Source organism: Neoarius graeffei, chromosome 8 (assembly GCF_027579695.1).
Source record: "Neoarius graeffei isolate fNeoGra1 chromosome 8, fNeoGra1.pri, whole genome shotgun sequence".
Lineage (NCBI taxonomy): Eukaryota > Metazoa > Chordata > Actinopteri > Siluriformes > Ariidae > Neoarius > Neoarius graeffei.
In genome coordinates this window covers 78,285,354-78,306,331 of record NC_083576.1, presented here as the reverse complement: position 1 = coordinate 78,306,331, position 20,978 = coordinate 78,285,354, and the positions used below count along the sequence as shown (strand labels likewise).

The 20,978-nt window shown below is 43.3% G+C and overlaps 1 protein-coding gene across 2 annotated transcripts in view; it reads right to left on the bottom strand.

Moving 5' to 3' along the window:
- Positions 1 to 20,978, bottom strand: part of hipk3a (homeodomain interacting protein kinase 3a) — a 148,074-nt gene that overhangs the window by 55,723 nt on the left and 71,373 nt on the right. For both annotated transcript variants that reach the window (XM_060928286.1, XM_060928287.1), the window contains exon 3: positions 314 to 437. In XM_060928286.1, coding sequence (XP_060784269.1) covers positions 314 to 437 — 124 coding nt within the window. The remainder of the gene's footprint in view (positions 1 to 313; positions 438 to 20,978) is intronic.

The following is a 20,978-nucleotide window of genomic DNA, read 5'->3' as shown; positions in this document are numbered from 1 at the left end:
GTGTGTTGAGTGCTTCAGACGGGTTAAATACAAAGGAGGAATTTCACTGTGCTTGATTGTACGTGATAAATAAAGACTTTTTTTATCATCATCATCTAAGGAAGGAAGGAAGGAAGGAAGGAAGGGCGTTCTAGTTTTTCAGAGAAAATAATAATAATCGAAGGTTTTGTGCAAACGCTACGGTGAAAGCAACAGGTATCTCTAATCAGACAAAGCAACTGCAGAAACGGACATGAAGTGGAGAATCGCTTGGCCCTGACCGCAGGTGGCAGTGACCCAGCACAGCCAGTGGATCATTAGCTTCGTGAGTTACCTGGTCATACTCCAGAGCTCCGGGGTAAAGCGGCCAGCCGAGAAACAGCTCAGCGATGACGCAGCCCAGTGACCACATGTCTATAGCCTCACAAAAGGGCAGACCCAGGATGATCTCCGGAGCCCTAGGAAGACAACACACACACAGAGTTAACAGAGAGGTTTCTGTGACAACTGGCTGTTGACTTGACAGCTCAGGGTTGTGTGATGTGTTCTGAATGCAATTCACAAGGCCGATAAATGAGGTCAGAATGAACAGAAAGCACACAAGCAGATATGATTAAGCAGCATACAGCAATGAAGAAAAACAAAAACTTGCTAAGCTGGAAATCCACATATGATGTAATTACACAGTCAGACTTTTACTGTCCCTTTTGTCTTGTTCTAGTAATAATTGTACTCTACGCAGTCCTGTCTAGTTTGTCTTAGGCCAAGAAAAAATAATTGTTTCCTATTACATCTTGAAAAAAAAATAGGGTAGGTAGGTAGGTCTTTTTATTTTTTTTTTAATCACACAAAATACCAGGTAGGTAGGTTTTTTTTTTTAAAATAAATTTTAGGTGTGGCATTATTTGTCACCTCTACTTTTGCGTCCTCGTGTACTTTTAGTATTTTTGTTTTGATAGCTAAAATTTTTTGAAACTCCGGCTTCTGTTTACATTCAAATGTCAGTGCCCGCAAGCCAAAATTGCTGAGCAGGCTTTCCAACGTGACTTCCATACCGCCGTTAGCCTGGGCGCTGTGTGTATACTGTTTGCATGACTCGTCCAGCGGAGGATGATAATGTTCGGAGAGTTCTTTTACAGTTGAAAACTTATAAAATGAACTTATTGTCTTACAATCTTCCGTGTGGTCGCAACCGATCACGGTAATCGAGAACACTTCGTTGGCCGCCATGATGCCTAGCGTTGTGTACGACACAAGCCGGAGTTTCCCGGAAAGAGGTCATGACGTCAGATTGAGGCCGTGAGAAATCAATGAGTGTTTCTTGTCCGATATATGCGTTTTAGAATTAGTCACTTGTCAGATCGACAATATTATGCAAATCGTAATGCAGATTTTTTTTTTTTCAAAATTTATTGTTGGTCGGCGAAAATACATTTTTTTTTAAACATCTAACAAAAAAGTCTAGGGTCGGAGCATTTTTTAAATGGTCGGTTGGGTAACCGGAAACAATTATTTTTTCTTGGCCTTATTTACGTAGCACGGAGGAACATTGTTTTGTTTGCACCAGCTGTAAAGAGCCGCTAGGACGTGACCTAAAGTTCGTCACTCGAGCTCAGACCCACAGAATGCAAATGTAAAGCCACATTAACATGAGGAGTGCACCAAAATGATCCTGAACCTAATGTCTTTCCGCACACACACACAGACAGACATCATGTTCAGAGCAGAGACGGAACTTCTGACGTCATGCCAACACATCTGCTACCATGACAACGGTTGGGGTGGGGGTGATGCCAGCTGCCTAGCGACAGAGATGATGTAGTCGTTGAAGGCCATCGTGGGGGTGATGAGCGTGTGTCAGCGCGCTGTGTGAGAAAACATAGCACACTCTGCACCTTCAAGGAGGTCCTGAACGTCTTACGAAACACACAGACGAGATTCCAAAGTGCAATCAAGAGCAAATTTAGTGTGGAGTCATAAACCAGAGAGATGACCGACGACTGGCTGTCGCTCCGTCTCAGACTTAAATGCCTGGAAAAGCTTGGTCCAAATCAGGAAGTGTGAGGACAGCAAGACTTGGTAAATATGGAACAGCGGCACATGGATTGTGTAATTTTGCAAGGCAGCTATCAGGGATTAACCCTTTCTAAATCTGTTCTCAGCTCAGAATAGTTTAACCAACACCAGCCATAAACACACTAAAGGACAAATATGTAGCAGCAGAGCATGACTCCATCTCTATAGTATCTTTGACCACTTTACAAAAAAAATGTACAATGATGTTTATTTCTTTAATCTTTGTTTCCTGGCTGCATTGTTGTACCAGTATAAGCAACAAATGCTACAGGTTTACCACTTGATCACATACTGGTCTCAAACCAAGTCAGGTTATTCAGTGCGTTTTCTTTGTCTGGATTTAAACAAGCGGTCCAAAAGGTCGAAATACAAGAGTGCTCCAAGTGCACAATATCCCCTACTGGCAACTCTGATAAAATGCGACTGAATTGAACGAAATTACAATATGCGCATTACCGACATATAACAAAGAATCCTGTCGAGTTTCATGAAATTCCTCCAAAAATTGTGAGGGAAGTTGATTTCAGAAGGTGAGAGTACCCTTCCCTGGACAGACACCGCCATGACGCCTTCGGGCCTTTCGGCCAGCGGGGGATAAAAATCGTGAGGGAAGTTGATTTCAGAAAGCAAGCACACCTTGATGAAATTGCCAAAGTACAAGTTTGTTAATAATCAAGCGCATAACTCTGGGAAAATTTGCCCAAATTAAACAAAATTTCAATCTGCGTATAACTGTCATATAACAAAGCCTTTTGCCAAGTTTGGTGAAATTCCTTCACAAATTGTGAGAGGAGTTGATTTCAGAACAACATACACCCTCATGAAATTGTCAAAGTTACTTAATCAAGGGCCAAAACTCTGGGAAAATGTTCACAAACGAAATTAAATCGCAATCTGCATATTACAGTCATATAACGAGGCCTTTTGCCAAGCTTCGAGAAATTCCTCCAAAAATTGAGAGGGGGGTGGGGGTGGGGGGGGGTGTCGTGGCTCAGGTGGATAAGGCGCCATACCATAAATCCAGGGACCCAGGTTCGATTCCGACCCGAGGTCATTTCCCGATCCTTCCCTGTCTCTCTCCCCTGCTCATTTCCTGTCTCTACACTGTCCTATCCAATAAAGGTGAAAAAAGCCCAAAAAATATCTTTAAAAAAAAAAAAAAATTGAGAGGAGTTGATGTCAGAAGGCGAGCACACCTTCATGAAATTGTCAAAGTACAAGGCTGTTAATCAAGAGCTGCAACGCTGGTAAAATGCAACCGAACTGAACAAAACAATATGCGCATTACCGACATATAACAATGGCTTTTGCCAAGTTTCGTGAAATTGGTCCAAAAATTGAGAGAGGAGTTGATTTCAGAAGGAAAACACTGTCTCATGAAATTGTCGAAGTATAATTTTGTTAATCAAGGGCTGGAACTCTGGTAAAAACGTGACCAAATTTAACAAAATCGCAATATGCGTACTACCGACAAATAAAGAATCCTGCCAAGTTTTGTGAAATTCCTGCAAAAATTGCAAGAGGAGTTGATTTCAGAAGGCCTTCCCAGGACAGACGGACGGACGGACGTCAACACGACATAATGCCTCTTCGGGCCCTTCAGCCAGCAGGGGATTTAAAAAACAAACCACCACCCACTATAGGCTATGAACACACAGATCCAAACTAAATACACAAACGAAGTCCAAGACTCTTCTTGAATTTCGGGAAAGATGCTTCCTTTCTCAAACCACTTGGAAGCGTGTTCCACACTTTCGCCCCATTTCAGCAAAAAAGAACCATTATACTTAGCAGTTTAGCACTGGGCAAGTGGAGAAGAGCTTTGTTGAGTATTTTATGTGGAAATTGCGCGAGGAGTTAAAGTCATATAAAAAGACGAGCAGGTGCAAGGCCATTTAGGCATTTGAAAATTTGCAGGCAAGTTTGATATTTCCTGCGAGATTCTAATGACGGCCAACGAAGAATGCGACCGATTTCATTCTGCTGGATTTCACTACCCTTAATAATACAGGCCTTTCAAGTTTTTCCAAATAGTTGCCATTAGTTTTTCCAGAACAATCCCAGACAGCTGAACAGTAATCAAACAGGCGAAGCATCATGGTGCTCTACCAAGTGATACAAGCCTCACGAGGGATGATCTGACGGGCTTTCCATAACACGCCCAACTGAGATGAGATTTTGGTGCAAATGTGGAAAACCCTAGTTTGCATGATGCTAAACTGGAAGCTTGAACATTCCCTCACACGTTAGCAAAAAAGATCACCGAGCCCATCTTGGGGACAAGACGAGAGAAGTCGCAACACTTCCTGTACTTCCCTCGACGTCACAGTTCGTCTAAAACTGTCCATCCAAGCAGGCAGGCTGGCACAGACCTTACACAAAAGTCACGCAGGACTCAGGTTCCTTAAGTCACGTAATACATGGTGCTCCACTGTATGATCAGAAGTATGTGGACACCAGATCACCACACCTACAGTACTAGTCAAAGTTTGGACACGCCTTCTAATTCAATGCTTTATTTTTATGAATTAAAAGCCTTGATGTCTTAAAGCAGGGGTCACCAAACTTTTTTCTCTGGGGGCCACAATGCCGTTCCTGACTGTGATGAGGGGCCGGGGTTGGGTCAGCTATATAACCCAGAATTGTATGACCCAGACAAATATGACCACCAGCAGGCCTCATTGTGTAGTAGAGATTACTAGCCTGGCACAGCCATCCCCACTACTATAGCCACACTTGATTCCTGGCACATATTTGTTTATCTTTACTAGTGGTTTGCAAAAGTAGTAATCGAGTCTTCACACTTTGTTTTAATTTGAAATACCACAGATATTCCATTTATTTATTTTCTAATAAAAATAACATCAAAGCTGTCAAGGTAAGAAACATCTGCCTAGTTGAGGTGATTGACACTGGCAAAGGTGAGTGGAAAATTATAAATTGTAGGTAGGCCTGTTGATATTATTAATAATATTTATAATAATTGTGTGCAGCACTTAATAAAGGTCAAATAAATAGGCCTATAAAACACATTTGAAAAAACAGTGAAATTATAATAATATGAGCAATTGATCAATAGATCACAGCAGTTGTGCTGTGTCCTGCACGTCATTGCTCTCATCCATGGCCAAAGCAAAAAGCGTCAGAATTCGAGTTCTCTCATTCAGCTGGTCATACACGTTGTCCCCCAAATCTTCGGTTCGCCTGGTCATAGTAGGTGCGGAGAGACTCACCGCGTTGAGCGCATCCTTCTTGTCGGGACACACCTCCTCGGCCACAGCAAGCAAGCATGCATACTTTAACAAAGTCCCCATCAGTAAACGGCTTTCCATGGGTAGCTAGTAGGTGAGCTACCTTATAGCTAGCTCGGACAGCAGCCTGGTTGATCTGGGTTTGGCGAAGGAATACATTCTGTTGTGCAGCCAGTCCGCATTTCATCCTCTGAATCCTGTCTTCTCTTGTTTGCCCTCGCAAACTAGCATGCTCTTTGTGGCGGGTTTCGTAGTGACGACGCAGATTATATTCTTTGAAAACCGACACACTTTCTTTACATACAAGACAAACTGCACGGTCCTTACACTGAACGAAAAAAATAATGGGTGGTCCACTGTTCTTTAAAAATTCTGCACTCTGTCAGCTTTTCGCTGACCGCTAGCCATTTTGCTGTCCTGAACACTGACAGTTCTCTGCGCGTGCGCTGCCTGTCACTGCTTGATCGCGAACATATGATGAAAATTCAGAAAATATGAATAGTTCATTTTATAACTAAATATCAATTTTAATTGATAAAACCAACAAAATACAAGATGCAGACGTTATTTGCCAAAAAGCAATTTAAAAAAATAGGCCATGACACTTTTGGGGATTGCCTCATAGGGCCGGTTCAAGTGGTGAGGGTCTGGGGGCCGGTCAAAGGGGGGGTGGCGGGCCGGAGTCAGCCCGCGGGCCGTAGTTTGATGACCCCTGTCTTAAAGTAACGATGGGTGTCGTTTCTCTTTACTTATGCCGCTTTTCCACTACCAACGTGGCTGAGTTGGGCGGCATTTCGACTACAACCGCGCTGAACCGTGCTGGCTGGAAGTGGGTGGACACATTGGGTGGAGTTAGCGAAAGTGGGTGGACGTCACGTGATGTCGTTAGGCGGCGCAAACAGTGACATCAGTGACCTTTTAAGCGGTAGTCTCACAACCCGGATAGTAAACAATAAACATGGAGGACATGGAGTCGTTAGTGTTGCTGGTCTTGGTGCTGTGGCTTGTTGTCACCGACAATGTCAACAGATACTGGCAAGAGCGTATAGATGAGGCGAGGCGCATAAGGCTTCAGAAATTCTCGTAATTTGTAATTATTCTTCTTCCGGGTTTACAGATCCCAGCGTGCTCGCGGGGCATGTGTGGGCAATGTGAGGACACTCCTCCTCACCAATCAGTGCACAGGGAAGTGTCTCCTCACGCCCCCAGCCCCACTCGGCTCGGTTTGGCTCGCTTCAGCCCTACTCCAAAACCGTGCGAGTTTTGGGTGCTGGGTAGGGCTGAAGCGAGCAGAGTCGTGCTGCTCTGAGGTAGTCGAAACGCGAGCCGTGTCGGGCTGAAGTGAGCTGAAAAAGGGTAGTGGAAAAGGGCCATTAGTTGAGCGGTTCTTGACATAATATGAATGAGTGGGGGGGGGGGGGGGGGGGGGGGGGGGTGTACAAACTTAACTGGTACTGCATATCTGTCGCACTGCAAACTAGCATGCCAGTTAGATTTTAGATCTTTCTAAGAAAGATCCATTATGTGATCATTTCTTGACCCTTTTTATTTTTTTGACCCCTTTCGAAATACAATATTCATTTACGTTTTCACTTGCGTTCGGTTTGTGCCAACAAGAAGAGTGAAATTTTCAGCGAAGAAATTAAGACAGGGAGGAAGAGTCAGAAGGACTTCATATCCTATGACTGTGCGTTATTGTGACATCCTGTTAACTACACCAGCATGCAGGTTTGGTTGTAGTCCAGAGCACTAGGGTGTGTAGGAGGAATTCAGCTTGGCTGACAAAGTGCCATACAGGAGTGAATCATCACAAATCGCATGCAAAGAAATTACACAGAAAAGGGAAGTGACCCAGAGGTGTCGCCGCTGTTCAGCCACCTTTAGGTTAAATCTTGCCTCATTTGCATGCCGTGGGGTTTTTAGTCCATCATTTCTTTCTGATGAAAACGAAGTCCAGTCATTTTTTCTCTCTTTCTCGGATATTAATTCAGGATGAAAAGAGAAGAGCGGAAAAGAAAAGCTGGGGGTTTTCTCACAAGCACTCCGTTAAATAAAACCAAACCAAACCAAAAAACCCCACCCACTCAGTCATCAGGAGTGTCTCTTTTATGGCAAGTGGGCCATAAAAATCAAAAGGTTACTAGTTTATGCCAAATCCTCCAAAATAAAGGACAAACTATTAATAGGGCCATGCTCTCAAATCAGCCTTTGCTTGGTTATTACCTAAAGGGAGCGATGCAGCGGCACTTTAGTCTTTTCGTCTGTCCAGATCTCTCGGCTCATCATCTGAGCACTCGGCTCAAACCGAAAGCTACAACATTCACGTTAATACCGCAGTCGCAGGGCTCGACATTAACGGTTGTCCGCTTGTCTGGGACAAGTGATACTTTATGTCGGACAAGTTCATAGTCTTAGTTATGTCAGACAAGTGCCAAAATACGCTGATATTCGGGTTACATATCAAATTTATCAGTTTATTTCACATGATTCCTGAAGCATCTCACTCGACATATTGTTTTGATGAATCGCCGGATGTTTCTCTTCGGAAAGAGCGATGTGCGCATGCGCAATATTCCGCTTGCGAAACCAGCCAATACCGCTTCGTGTATTTGAGCTGTAAACGGTCGTTTACCAGACCCTCCAGGATTTAGCGATGTTGCGATTTGCAACATCAACGCAAATTCAACCAATCCCCGCAAATTCAGGGCTGTGTTACAATTCTATCCAATCACCGCAACTTTCCTGCAAATTTGACCAATCGTTGGCGTCGTCTTGAGGTGACGTCGACAAACTACCTTCCACCTTACTTCCATGTATACGTTCAAGAGAAGCAGCATGTGCGAGTCAGTGTTTATATAGGCTTAAATTCTGTTACTGAAAGTGTGTTATGTTTACAGTGAAGGACTGTGTGCACTTTATTTTTTACTTAATACAATAAATTAATGGATGCCAACATTTTTGCCAAAACGTTTTATTTTCCATTGTTTAGGCAGCTTCAGCATCATACTGTGAGATTCTGTTCAAATTGTTTTTTTCTTCTATGAAGCCTGAGCCATTTATTTTATTAGTTTATAATTATTGTTTAATTTAGTTTTCAGGAGAGACTGCCTGCACACAGTACTAGTATTAATAGTGTTTTTTCTTACATGAAAGCTGAGGCATTTATATTATATTTTAAGGTAACTTCATGTTGTGCTGTGAGGTTCTCTGCACTTTAACTTTTGAACCAACAGGTGCATTTGGATCAGTAAAGCCTATTTTTCTGTATTTTTGTAGTCCTGGTAATCTTTTACATTGGTAAAATTGTTTATTGGACCATTTCTCGGTGTCTGGTTTTTTTCATCAATAGTTTTTCAGTAATAACTTAATATTTAACATGTCACTCAATTTTAATCACAAAGAGAAAATTGCAACAATTTCTCGCAACTTTCACTTCCAATGTAATCGCAACAAAAACCTAAAAAACACCGCAACTTTCATCGCAACCATTAAACACCATACAGGAGCCACAATGAATAAATAATTAGACAACACCAATTAATCAGTGGAGGATATATATTCAAAGTTAATAATTTAAAAATGAAAATATACTGTATAATTTTAATTTTCTGGTTTTCATCTCATCTCATTATCTCTAGCCGCTTTATCCTGTTCTACAGGGTTGCAGGCAAGCTGGAGCCTATCCCAGCTGACTACGGGCGAAAGGCGGGGTACACCCTGGACAAGTCGCCAGGTCATCACAGGGCTGACACAGACAACCATTCACACTCACATTCACACCTACGGTCAATTTAGAGTCACCAGTTAACCTAACCTGCATGTCTTTGGACTGTGGGGGAAACCAGAGCACCCGGAGGAAACCCACGCGGACACGGGGAGAACATGCAAACTCCGCACAGAAAGGCCCTCGCCGGCCATGGGGCTCGAACCCAGGACCTTCTTGCTGTGAGGCGACAGCGCTAACCACTACACCACCGTGCCGCCCTTTCTGGTTTTCAATTTCTCATAAATAAATTGATTGATGGAGTCCAATTTTTTTCTGCAGTGAATAGATTGTGTTAAAGTAATTCTGGTGAAATTAGTTTATTACAAATAGTTTTTGCGGGTTTTTTTTCCTCAAATTTTTCTTCGGACAAGTCAACTTCACATTCGGACAAGTAAATTTCCTTTCAACTTGCCCGACAGGACAAGTGGTTTCAAAAGTTAATGTAGAGCCCTGAGTCGATCATCACAGTCATGCTGCTACTTTGGTGTTGGATTTCTTGTTCCAAACTTCACACTGGGAATCACTAAACATCTCCGTCCAAACCTACTTAATGTGTTTCAGGGTCGGAGTTTCCCTTTAACTGAGCGGTTTGTATCCTCTTTGAATACAACAACATGAATAAGTGAAGTATGACAGGAGAATAAAGTGAGCAGGATGTAGAGCAGTATAATATTACAGTTCAGGGACAAATCCAGGACAACAGCAGGTCTGTCTGACTAAACTAAGTTGCTTGTGTCCTTGATCAGGGCCTCCATTCTCCTTGAAAACGCAGCAACGTCCCAGAAGGGCTCAGAATACTGAGAAAAGCCCCGACACATCGTTTTACACAAAGCCCCCGAGGGCTATAGTTGTGTCAGTGGTCAGGAGATTAGATGAGCGATGTGTCAGAGTCCAGGCCTTTACACTTCTCCAGAGAATGCAGAGAGCGAGAGGACAGTGCTGTGCTCTGACAGGCGCTCACAAACACACAGTTAAACACCTACGTGCACATACACACACAGGAACTTGCTGCAAGAGCTCATAATCCACATGTGCCTGCGAGAGTGCATATCTGAGTGTGGCGTGCATGTCTGGGTGTGGATGGGCATTAACACACACACACACACACACACACACACACACACACACACACACACGGGAAAGAGAGAGGCCAAGCAAGAAGTGACAGACACCCACAGAGAGAAACACAAAGGGAGACAGCAAGGAAGAGAGAGACGGACAGAAATGTAGAGGAAAACAGCAAGAGGAAGCGAGACAGAGAAAGACACAAAACAGAGGAAAAATGAAAGACAAAGACTGACAAGACAGCAAGAAAATGAGAGCAAAAGCTAGACAAAGATGCACACCAAAAGACAGAAGAGAGAGAAAGATAGAATGAAAGAAAGATAGAGAGACAGCAAGTGAGAGGGGCCAAGCAAGAAGTGACAGACACCCACAAAGGGAGATGAGAGAGGAAAAAGTCAGACAGCAAGGAAGAGACAGAGAAAAACAGACAAAACGTAGAGAAAATGAGAGCAAAAGCTAGACAAAGATGCACACCAAAAGACAGAAGGAAGAGAGACAGAGAGAGAGACACAAAGAATGAGAAAAGAAAGACACCGACAGAGAGACACAAAAATAGAATGAAAGACAAAAAGAGAGAGACAGAGACGAGAGAGGGGCCCAAGCAAGAAGTGACAGACATCCACAGAGAGAAAGTCAGACAGCAAGGAAGAGACAGACAAATGTAGAGGAAAACAGCGAGAGACACAAAACAGAGGAAAAATGAAAGCAAGAGAAAGACTGACAAGACAGCGAGAAAATGAGAAGGAGAAAGCCAGACAAAGATGCACACCAAAAGACAGAAGGAAGAGAGACAAAGATAGAATGAGACGAGAGAAAGACAGAGTGAAAAAGAGCGACAAACAGAGAAAAAGAGAGACAGACAAAGATAGAATGAGAGACAGGAAAAAGAAAGAGCGAGACACAAACAGACAGAAATGAGACGGGCCAAGCAAGAAGTGACAGACACCCACAGAGAGAAACACAAAGAAAGAGACGAGAGAGAAAAAAAGTCAGACAGAAATGTAGAGGAAAACAGCAAGAGGAAAAGAGACAGAAAGACAGACAAAACGTCGAGAAAAACAAAACAGGAAAAATGAAAGCAAGAGGAAGACTGACAAGACGGCAAGTAAGAGAAAGAAAGCACAACTTTATTCATCACACACTTGTGAAATTCCTCTCTGCGTTTGAAGCAGTGAACACACGCGAGCAATGAGCGCACACATACACACAGCAGTGGGCAGCCATGCTAACAGCGCCCGGGGAGCAGTTGGGAGTTCGGGGCCTCGCTCAAGGGCACCTCAGCCCAAGGCCGTCCCATATTAACCTAACTTGCATGTGTCTTTGGACTGTGGGGGAAACCGGAGCACCCGGAGAACATGCAAACTCCACGCAGAAAGGCCCTCACCGGCCGCTGGGCTCGAACCCAGAACCTTCTTGCTGTGAGGTGACCGTGCTAACCACTACACCACCGTGCCACCCAAAGCTAGACAAAGATGCACACCAAGAGACAGAGAAGGGGGGGAAAAAAAAAAAAGACAATGAAAGACAAAGATAGAGAACAGAGAAGGAAAGAGAGGGAGACAAAGAGACAGACAGGGGAGAGAGAGAGACAAAAGACAGACAGAGGGCGCGCGTGAGAGAGAGAGAGAGAGAGAGAGAGAATATGAACGAAAACCAGTCACAGAGTTCTCTGTAAACAAATCCCACCCAAACGCAGCTTATCTAATCTGTTAGAGCAGAGAGCAGTTCCTCGGACGTCCCTTCCTCAAACAGGCGTCTATCAGAGTCACAGCCTCGCCACACGCCTAAACCGAAGCATTTCAAACCACTGTGGCGGAGATGCACGAGTGTACGAAATGAAACCTGGTCAGAACAAAGGTCAGCTGCTCGGGCACGTTAAATAACACAGGCGGCCTCGGTTTTCCTGCGCTGAAACGAGAAACCCGCCTCTTTGTGGCATGTTTTTGGATTAGCAGTGTCTCTGGCAGGGCAGACAACAAGCTCAGGAGTTTTAATGCATTCAAGTGTAGAAACCTGCTGCAAATTCTAGACCTGAGCCAGGGCCTCCTCGCTTTTGTTCTCGTCATTACAAAAGATGTTCCGGGGAACTCAAAGCAACCTAGCAGGTATACGATCCTAATAAATAAAGAAGGGACACACACACAACATTCATGACAAAACCGCTCTCAAGTGCGAATACCACGCTCACAGCTCTGAGAGAGAGAGAAAGAACTTTTTCCAGAGCAGTGCACGAGGTTCCTGCAGCACTGTCCACACATTTCATGTGCCAGCTAAGCATTAGCAAAAAATCACATGCACTTGATGACTGCTCTTTCAATAAAGGGCGACGACAGAGGGTACGAATGCTTCCATTATACTTGTCGAGATCTGCACAAACGAACCAATCAGCTGAACTCTGAATAACACCACAGAGGAGTTGCATTAAAAACCACCTGACCCGACCCATCGTTTCACCATTGCATCATTCACCCGTTTTTAAGAAACCAAGAAATTTCGCAATCGGACATCTGCAATACTTCGCAACACTACTTCTCTACTCCAGTGCCTCTTCGACCACTCGGGCACCATGTTCTGAATGAAGCATGATCCGATGACTGTGCGACACCATATACACAACCTGCTACAAACTCCGTGCTCCTTTTATAGCTGGACGGATACATGAAAACTTCATCACTCAGGAGATGTGTAAAAAATAACCAAAAAGTATTACAGACGTCCCACTGTAGACGAGGCAAAAGAACAAACCCAGGTAAATCCTCCTGGGTGAGCGTTGCGTCAACTGCACACCAAAAAACAACCCAATCACATGAACTGACCAATCACATTTACTTTCTCAAACTACTAAATGTGCTCAGAATGAAAGGGATTCAGTTTCAAGATGGCTGCCACGACTCCTTTATCTACGTGGCGTCCACTTGTCCGTTTTTATACACAAAACTTAAAGTGCTGTTCCACCATTGGATGTATTCTTTGGCATAAAATGCAATATATTTTGACAACATATATAAATGGTATCACTAGATAGAGAAATCTTTTAGCTTCAAAATGATATAATCAAACAATTTTTTGATGACAAGTATATTAATTTTGCGACCAAAGTCACCTACCCTTTTAATTTCCGCGCGTGATGTCATCGGCAGGTTCCCCTTCTTGTGTACCACGTGACGTGGCACATATCAGCAATGGCGGATAGAACGCGATAAAAATAATACCAATAAATCTAGCTAATACCAATAAACCTAGCTAACTGAAAGATTAACTCAATTTTTCGCAATTCTTTTGGCCCCCATATATGAGGAGAAATGAATCTCTCACTTTGGGGGTTTCCTGGTCTAAAAATAGACCGACACGTGGTACACAAGAAGGCGAACCTGCCGATGACATCACGTTTCACTACCGCGCGGAAATTAAAAGGGTAGGTGACTTTGGTCGCAAAATTAATATACTTGTCGTTGTCAAAAAATTATGTTTGATATATCATTTTGAAGCTAAAAGATTTCTCTGTCTAGTCATGTCATAAAATATATTGTATTTTATGCCAAAGAATACATCCAATGGTGGAATGGCACTTTAAGTGAATTATTAATGTACATGCAAAGCTGCATTCGGAGTAAAGGGGAAAATGGTGAAAGGTTGTCCCTCCGCCCCCAGGCAAACTGTGCCCCAAGGACACAAGTAATTGACGAAACACTCCTTTTTACTCCCAAGTCTGAACTGTCTCTGAGCAGGATATTTTGAAACCGTCTGGACCATGAGACAAGGAGCCAGCCATAGATATGGGCTGAAGAAGTTGCTTCACACGGAATCTCATGACAAGATGAACAAAAATCCCAAATTTTCCCTTGGGAGAGGGGGTCAAGAAAGCAAGCCAGCGAGCCAACCAGTGGCCTAGCGATAACGTGAAAGAGTCCGTCCATGTGTCTGTCGATACTTTTTTAAATAAATCTCAAAATCAAAACGTGTCTCGCTAAGGCCGTTTGCAAATAAGTAAATTTTAACTTTAAAACGATTGTTGGACAAAGTGCTGTACAAATTGTGAAATCAGAAACTACTACCCAAGACAATAACAGTCCCCAAGTGGATGGAATCAAATGTTTGATCTGAAAACGAACAAAAGAAGCATGTTTGAAGTCTATGAGACTGTTTTAGAGTCTCGGTCCAACCGCCTGACCACTGATCCGTCATGAAGATGAGGAAAGACTTCTCAAAAACATTGGTGTGTGTGTGTGTGTGTGTGTCTCCAAAGGGGTGATTTAAGGACTTGCTCCACTCAAAGTGGACCGGGAGTGCAAAACCATGACAAACTCACTAGGGCTGTAACAATATGCGTATCGAAATCGAAATACGCAGAGCCACGATCCGTATCGCGATACAAGGCGGCAGAATCGCGGTACACCCTTTCAAACTTCTCCTCAGCCCAAAAACAGAGGCGCTTCCAAACTTCAATTTATGAATACTTTACTTTTTATTTAAATTACATCTTAAACTTACTTAAATTACTTTTATTTTTTATATCTATTAGTAAGTCGTTTTTTTCGCCGACCTGCGACAATCTTCTGCGAGTCACGCAACGTCCACACCCGCCACTGGCAGAGCATTCATTTCGTTTAAGCGGTCGCCATTCTGGTTGCGACGCGGGGAGCGAATCTGTAAACAAGCAGCTCATTGGCTGGCTAGGTGTGCCACAAGCCAATCACAATCACTTGGCCGGAAAGGCATGCAGTGTTGCCAGATTGGGCAGGTTTAGGTGCTTTTTGGCTGGTTTTGAACATATTTTGGGGTGGAAAACGTTAGCAATATCTGGCAACACTGAAGGCATGTCTACTTGGGCGGAGGCCTTCTGCGGCAGTTACATTTTGACACGCGAGCAATGTTTCACCATAAAAATTCCGTAATTTCCATGTTTTCTGCGATCACAGAAAATCATTGGCCCTATGAGAGTGAGACAGTGAGAGAGCCACCCCTATTACCCCCCCCCAAAAAAAAAATCTTAACGGATTTACACGATTTGGAAAAATGACTTTTTCAGAACCGAAAAAAACAGAGCTTCCAGCTCAACAGTATTATTTTGAGAAATAAAACAATCTTTGGATATACATTTGTTCATTTTTGCATACATATTACTCATTCTCTGCAGTGGTCTGAATTATTTGTTATTAAATAGTTAATGTAAGTAAGTAAATGTTAATAAGTCAAATTTACTACTTTAAAAAAAAAACATTAAAAAAAAAAAAATCGTGGGCGTATCGAATCGTGGGTCAAAAATCGCGATACGAATCGAATCGTGGAGTTGGGTGTATCGTTACAGCCCTAAAACTCACAGATGTTCAACATAAGCAAGGAATAAAAAGTGATGATGCACCTTCAATGCTTAAAACCCTTCTCTTTTCCTAATGCTCTTCGTCTGCTCTCTCCAGCAAAAGGTTTCTCCTCTTTCCTTCCACCTTCTCTCCTTGGACTGTATTTTTTTGGTTGTACAGCAACCTTGGGTATGCGAAAAGCGCTATACAAATTAAACTTGCTTTATTTTTACTCCATCGCTAACAGCCGAGCGATCAGAAGTGTAGCCAAGTGCTAAGGAATGCTTCTTAGCAGCAAGACACAGGAGACCTACTCTCAAAAAAAAGAGGAACGCTTATCAGGAGAAGTGACTACGATAAAACCGTGTAACATGTCCAGGCTAACGGCTTCGGGCAGTGCTGTCGAGATAAAACTCGAGCGTGCACGCACACACTCCAAAACAAAAGGAGATACTAAACACATCTGCTCAGCATGTTTGCTCGCAAAACAAGGTGGTGTCCGAGGAAATCGTGCAGCCTGCTCTGATAATGTTCTTCAGTTTTGACAAACTTGAATATTCTGCTCATGACCTCATAGTTAAAAAAAAAAAAATCTTTTGCAATATTTTCCTGTATAAAAGTAAATTTGTGAAGCTTGCCATGATTTAACATTGCCATAAGCCAACTTCATGTCTTGCATGAGAAGAAACGAGATCTATAACCCTTCGAACAGGCGAAAAAAAAATTTTTTTTTTTAAATATGTACAATAAAATTCAGCATCTTAAACGTTCAATTAAACAATTATCAAATATTTACATGGTTTTAATTGATTAAAATATTCAGCTTCGACTTACAAGTTCCAACGATGTGCTAGATAGTTATTATTAAACCAATTTTCCGAAGTCTGATGCATATTTTCAGCATCGGCCCTCAAAAAAAAACAAACAAAAAAAAAAAAACTCTTCTTTTCCTGGACACTTATCTGGCCATGAGCTTCAGAATCCTGAATGATGTGATCTGATTGGCTGTCTGGATTCCTGAGTATACGCCCATGCACCAATGCTCAGTGAAAATACAAACCTTTACACTAAGTCTCAAGATTTAAAAAAAAAAAAAAAAAAACCCACACCTCACTGATTGTTGTCTAACAGGATTTAGTGATAAGTGGTAAACAGGAAACGCACTTTGGTGCTTGGCTGATGTGCGAGAGAAAAAAGTGAAATCTGATTTCTGCGAAATTATGCAGTTCTTGGACACATTTATTGGCAAAATTGCACAGGCTCTCTTGAAAATGCTATAAATCTACCTTGCAGGAATAACTGATCTAGCCTGAGGATGCTTTTCCTTAAATGTGACCGAAATCAGATCCCATAATTTTGCACAAGCCTCATTATTTTTACAGATATTAATCATCGTTGCATGAAATACTAAATTCACGTAGCTCTAGTCATATCTGAATGCATGCACAAGGCATCATGGGTCAGGAAATCCACAAGAGAGAGAGAGATGACTCTGCATGAAATAATTGTGCAACAACCCACATTTCTTCCTACAGAAAAGTAACATGTGGCATTAGTCAGTGATACGATTCCCTTGTTTACAACATGTATGGACCCTTTTCACGTGATGTCACGACAAACGCGGCCGCCATTTTGGACGTGTACTACCAGTAGTTTACCACAGCCAACATTGAGGAACGGCAGCAAAGAAAGTTTTTACTTTCAGCAAGACTTCCATCATGCCACTATATTGTTGTGCACCTGGATGTAGTAACCATCAACAAACAAGGCAAGGGTTATCATTTTATCGGATCCCGATGGAGAAGATGGATAGCGGCCATTAACAGGAAAGATTGGCAGCCCTCGGCATACCAACGCTTGTGTAGTGACCACTTTGTTGGAGGTAAGACGAATAAAATTAGCCAGAAAAGGCATTACATTGCTGTTAACATTCTGTGGCGGCGAGTGTGTAACCAAATAGGCTAAAATAACCCATTGTAGCCTCTTTGTTCTTCTGTAGTAGCTATTGTTGACTAGCTAATGTCAACAACATAGTAGCTAGTATGTTACTGTAGCAATGTTTACGTTCAGTCATTTGGATGACTGTTAAAACCTTTCAGTCTCAAGTTTTTCCTTTACTGTATTTACTAGTTCACTGTAATTATGATCCGGCAGCTATTTACACCGGATCCAGTGTAAATAGCTGCCGGAGCCAACGTCCGAGGTTCCGGAGCGCGCTCCGGCTTGCTCCCCCTCAAATTAAGCAGCGCGCTCCGGCTTGCTCCCGGAGTGCTCCGGCCGAGGTTCCGGAGCGCACTCCGGCCGAGGTTCCCCTCAAATTAAGCAGCGCGCTCCGGCTTGCTCCCGGAGTGCTCCGGCCGAGGTTCCGGAGTGCACTCCGGCCGAGGTTCCCCTCAAATTAAGCAGCGCGCTCCGGCTTGCTCCGGAGCAAGCCGGAGCAAGCTGCTTAATTTGATAGGGAGCAAGCCGGAGCGCGCTCCGGAACCTCGGCCGGAGCACTCCTGGAGCAAGCCGGAGCACGCTCCGGAACCTCGGACATTGGCGTGTATGTGTATGGCGATGGGTTTTTAACGACATAGATATACAGATCATGTGGGCCGAAGTCAGGTAAAGACGAGGGCTTCGTGTACTTCCGTACATCAGTGAACAATCCTGGTGGAAGCAGGTAAACGTCGTTCTCTAAGCCTGCTAACCTCAATTTTTGCAAATACCTCTCCCTCTGCTCGCCCTGTAAATGCCCTACGTCGCTGGATAGTGAAGGTGTTTTCTGCATCTTGCTCCTTTTTCTTTTATGTTTTTCGTTTGTCTCCTTCCTCGCATTCAAACTGATTCGAGCCGAAGTCCACTACATGTCCAAAATGGCGGTCGCGTTTACAAAGGTCACGTGATTGAAAAGGGTCTATACTTTTGACCAAAGTATTCCCTTAAAATTCCCCAACTGAGATTGTGTTTACAATGATGCACAAGTCCATTAAAGCATTCATCGCAGCGTACACTCAAACACACTGACTACGTTTACATGCACATCCAAATCGAGCTACTGTCGGTAATCGAGCTGAAGGTCCCAGCAGGGGTGCCAGAGAAATCCAATCCTACATGCACACGATGAAATCGAGCTATTGTGTGAGGTACATTGTGCACCCGAGCCACAGGTGGCGCTACACGCCCCATCGTGTTGGTACACTTCCGGTTGTCGTCATGAAGAGCTATTCAAGGAGTATAAACAAAGTTATCAGCAGTGTTGCCAGATACTGCTGACGTTTTCCAGCCCAAAACATGTTCAAATCCGCCAAAATGCACTTAAAAACACCCAATCTGGCAACACTGGCAGTTCCGTGTTCACAAGTTCCGTGCTCAAGGTGTTAGGCTTGCTCTAACAGACTGTATGGCTACAAACTGTCCTGCGCAGACCACTGTTTTGTAAGAACTTATTTTGCATAATTGTATATTTTTCTAAAGTCCATTTTTTGCTTACAAAATATTTTTTTTTTGCTTACAATTTAACTTATGTCTTAATAAACAAAAAGTTCAATTGTTTTGCTTTTATTGACATTCTTCAGATGTTGGACATATATACACACACACACAAATACAATGACTTATGTATACAATTCACAGCTATGCAACAGCTGTACAGATGTATTTGGTGATGCATTAAGTGAACTAAATTTTAACAGTGCAAACAATGCCACAAAAAGAAAAGATTCATGCCGTTGTCATGATTCGTTGTCATGCCGACCGAGGCTGTTGTGTTTCCCGCTTGTGGTCTCGTCACTTCCGGAAGGGGCAGTGCTGAAGTAAGTAGCTCGAATACGTAGCTCAATAGGGTTTACATGCACGAAGTAGCTCGGCTACAATCGCATAATCTAGGTCATGTAGCTCGATTCCGAGAAATCGAGTTCGGTTCAATTTCAGCCGAATTAAGGTGTATACATGGCATTTTGAACTTCGATTTCAGTCGAACAACGGCAGAAATTCGTTTCTCTCTATGTGCATGTAAACGCACTGACTGCTGTCTCTGCCGTTTCACAACAGGCGCTACTTTCTGTAAATATACTGCAGGATCTCTTCAGTCACAAAGACCGAATCATTCCACTGAACATTCAGTGAAGGTATCTGCGCTCATGCCAAGCCGTGAATCAGTCAGTCATTGATACAATAAACACTCGGCAGAAAATGAAAAAACACAGTAAACAGTGCACCAAACAGGACTTGGAACACAAACCTAAACGTCCTGCGTGAGAGAAATCCAGTAACCCTATCTTAGCCCTAATTCGGACGCTACGCTAAGCCGTCATGGAAAGATTAAGTGGACCGAGCTTCAGTTTCAAACAGCTATAAGAACAACACGAGAAGCTGCGCAGGCTGTACCAGTGACAAAAGCTGCATTCGAGAGAAATATGGGACTGGTGCAGTGCTTTTGCTTCATTGGCACGAAGAGTCAAATTACCCTGAATGGATCTGAGCAAATATTATTTACTCGAGCTACATTTCAGCAAAGAATCAGACTCACAGTGCCCAAAATTGCTCACTACTCCCTACATAGGGAATTACTATATAGAGGACTACGTAGTGAGCTCATTGGTAAAATGAAAAGAAAAAAAAAAATGCTTTCGGACACTACTCCGACACGGTGGTATTTACATCATTGCTGTCGCACGAATAAAATGTGCCAGATCAGTCGGCTGGTGGGTTTTCAAAATAATAAAATACATGCATTTATTTTTTTCGCGGTCCGGTTTCCATCAAATCGTGCGCTCTGATTGGCTCGTGTTCACAGCAGACAGTGTTCACAGCAAAAGCGGGTTTTACTTAGTCTGGCTAACGCGACAAAGCTCTACGAGCTATTGGTCTGGCCAAGATATTAAGCCCAACCGTTTCCCAGAGCCCGTGGTTGACCCGCCTCCCTGAAATGCCTCAGTTTGCTACTGGTCGAAGCCAGAAAAGGCTGTGACGAAGCTTAAACCAATCACATCACTCTTTCCTCTGACGTATGCGACGCGACGGGGCAAACTGATAGATTAAACTCTTACCGAAGCCGGTCGGGAGCAAGGCGAAAACGTCCTTCCTTTCAATAAATACCTCCAGGGCTGCGCTTTGCTCCGTTTTCAATGAGAACTTCCCGTTGAATGCTTTCAATACAGCGTCTATGCGTAATAGATGCGGAAGCGTGAATGAAGCGCTTCCGGCATAGATTCTGTAAACAATCTATGGCTTCCGGTCGCAGTTCTACTACGTCAGTGCCTTGAACACGCCTCTACCCAGGGCCGTTGGAGATGCTCAAAGTTGATTGGTTCCCAATTTTTCGGGAGCTTGGAAGAGCTGTAGATAGCTTGCCTGGCCAGACGAAGCTCGCAACAGGCCCTCGTGTTGCGTCACGCTTAGGATGGGCGGGCCCAGGCTAGGTTTTACTATTCTGAGGAAGACGAAATAAAAGAAAAACTTTCAGGAGAAAGCTGAAAACGAGCTTGTAGCTAGCTATATATAAAAAATACCGACCGAGGCCATATTTTCAAGACCTCGGTCACGGTATTTCACAGT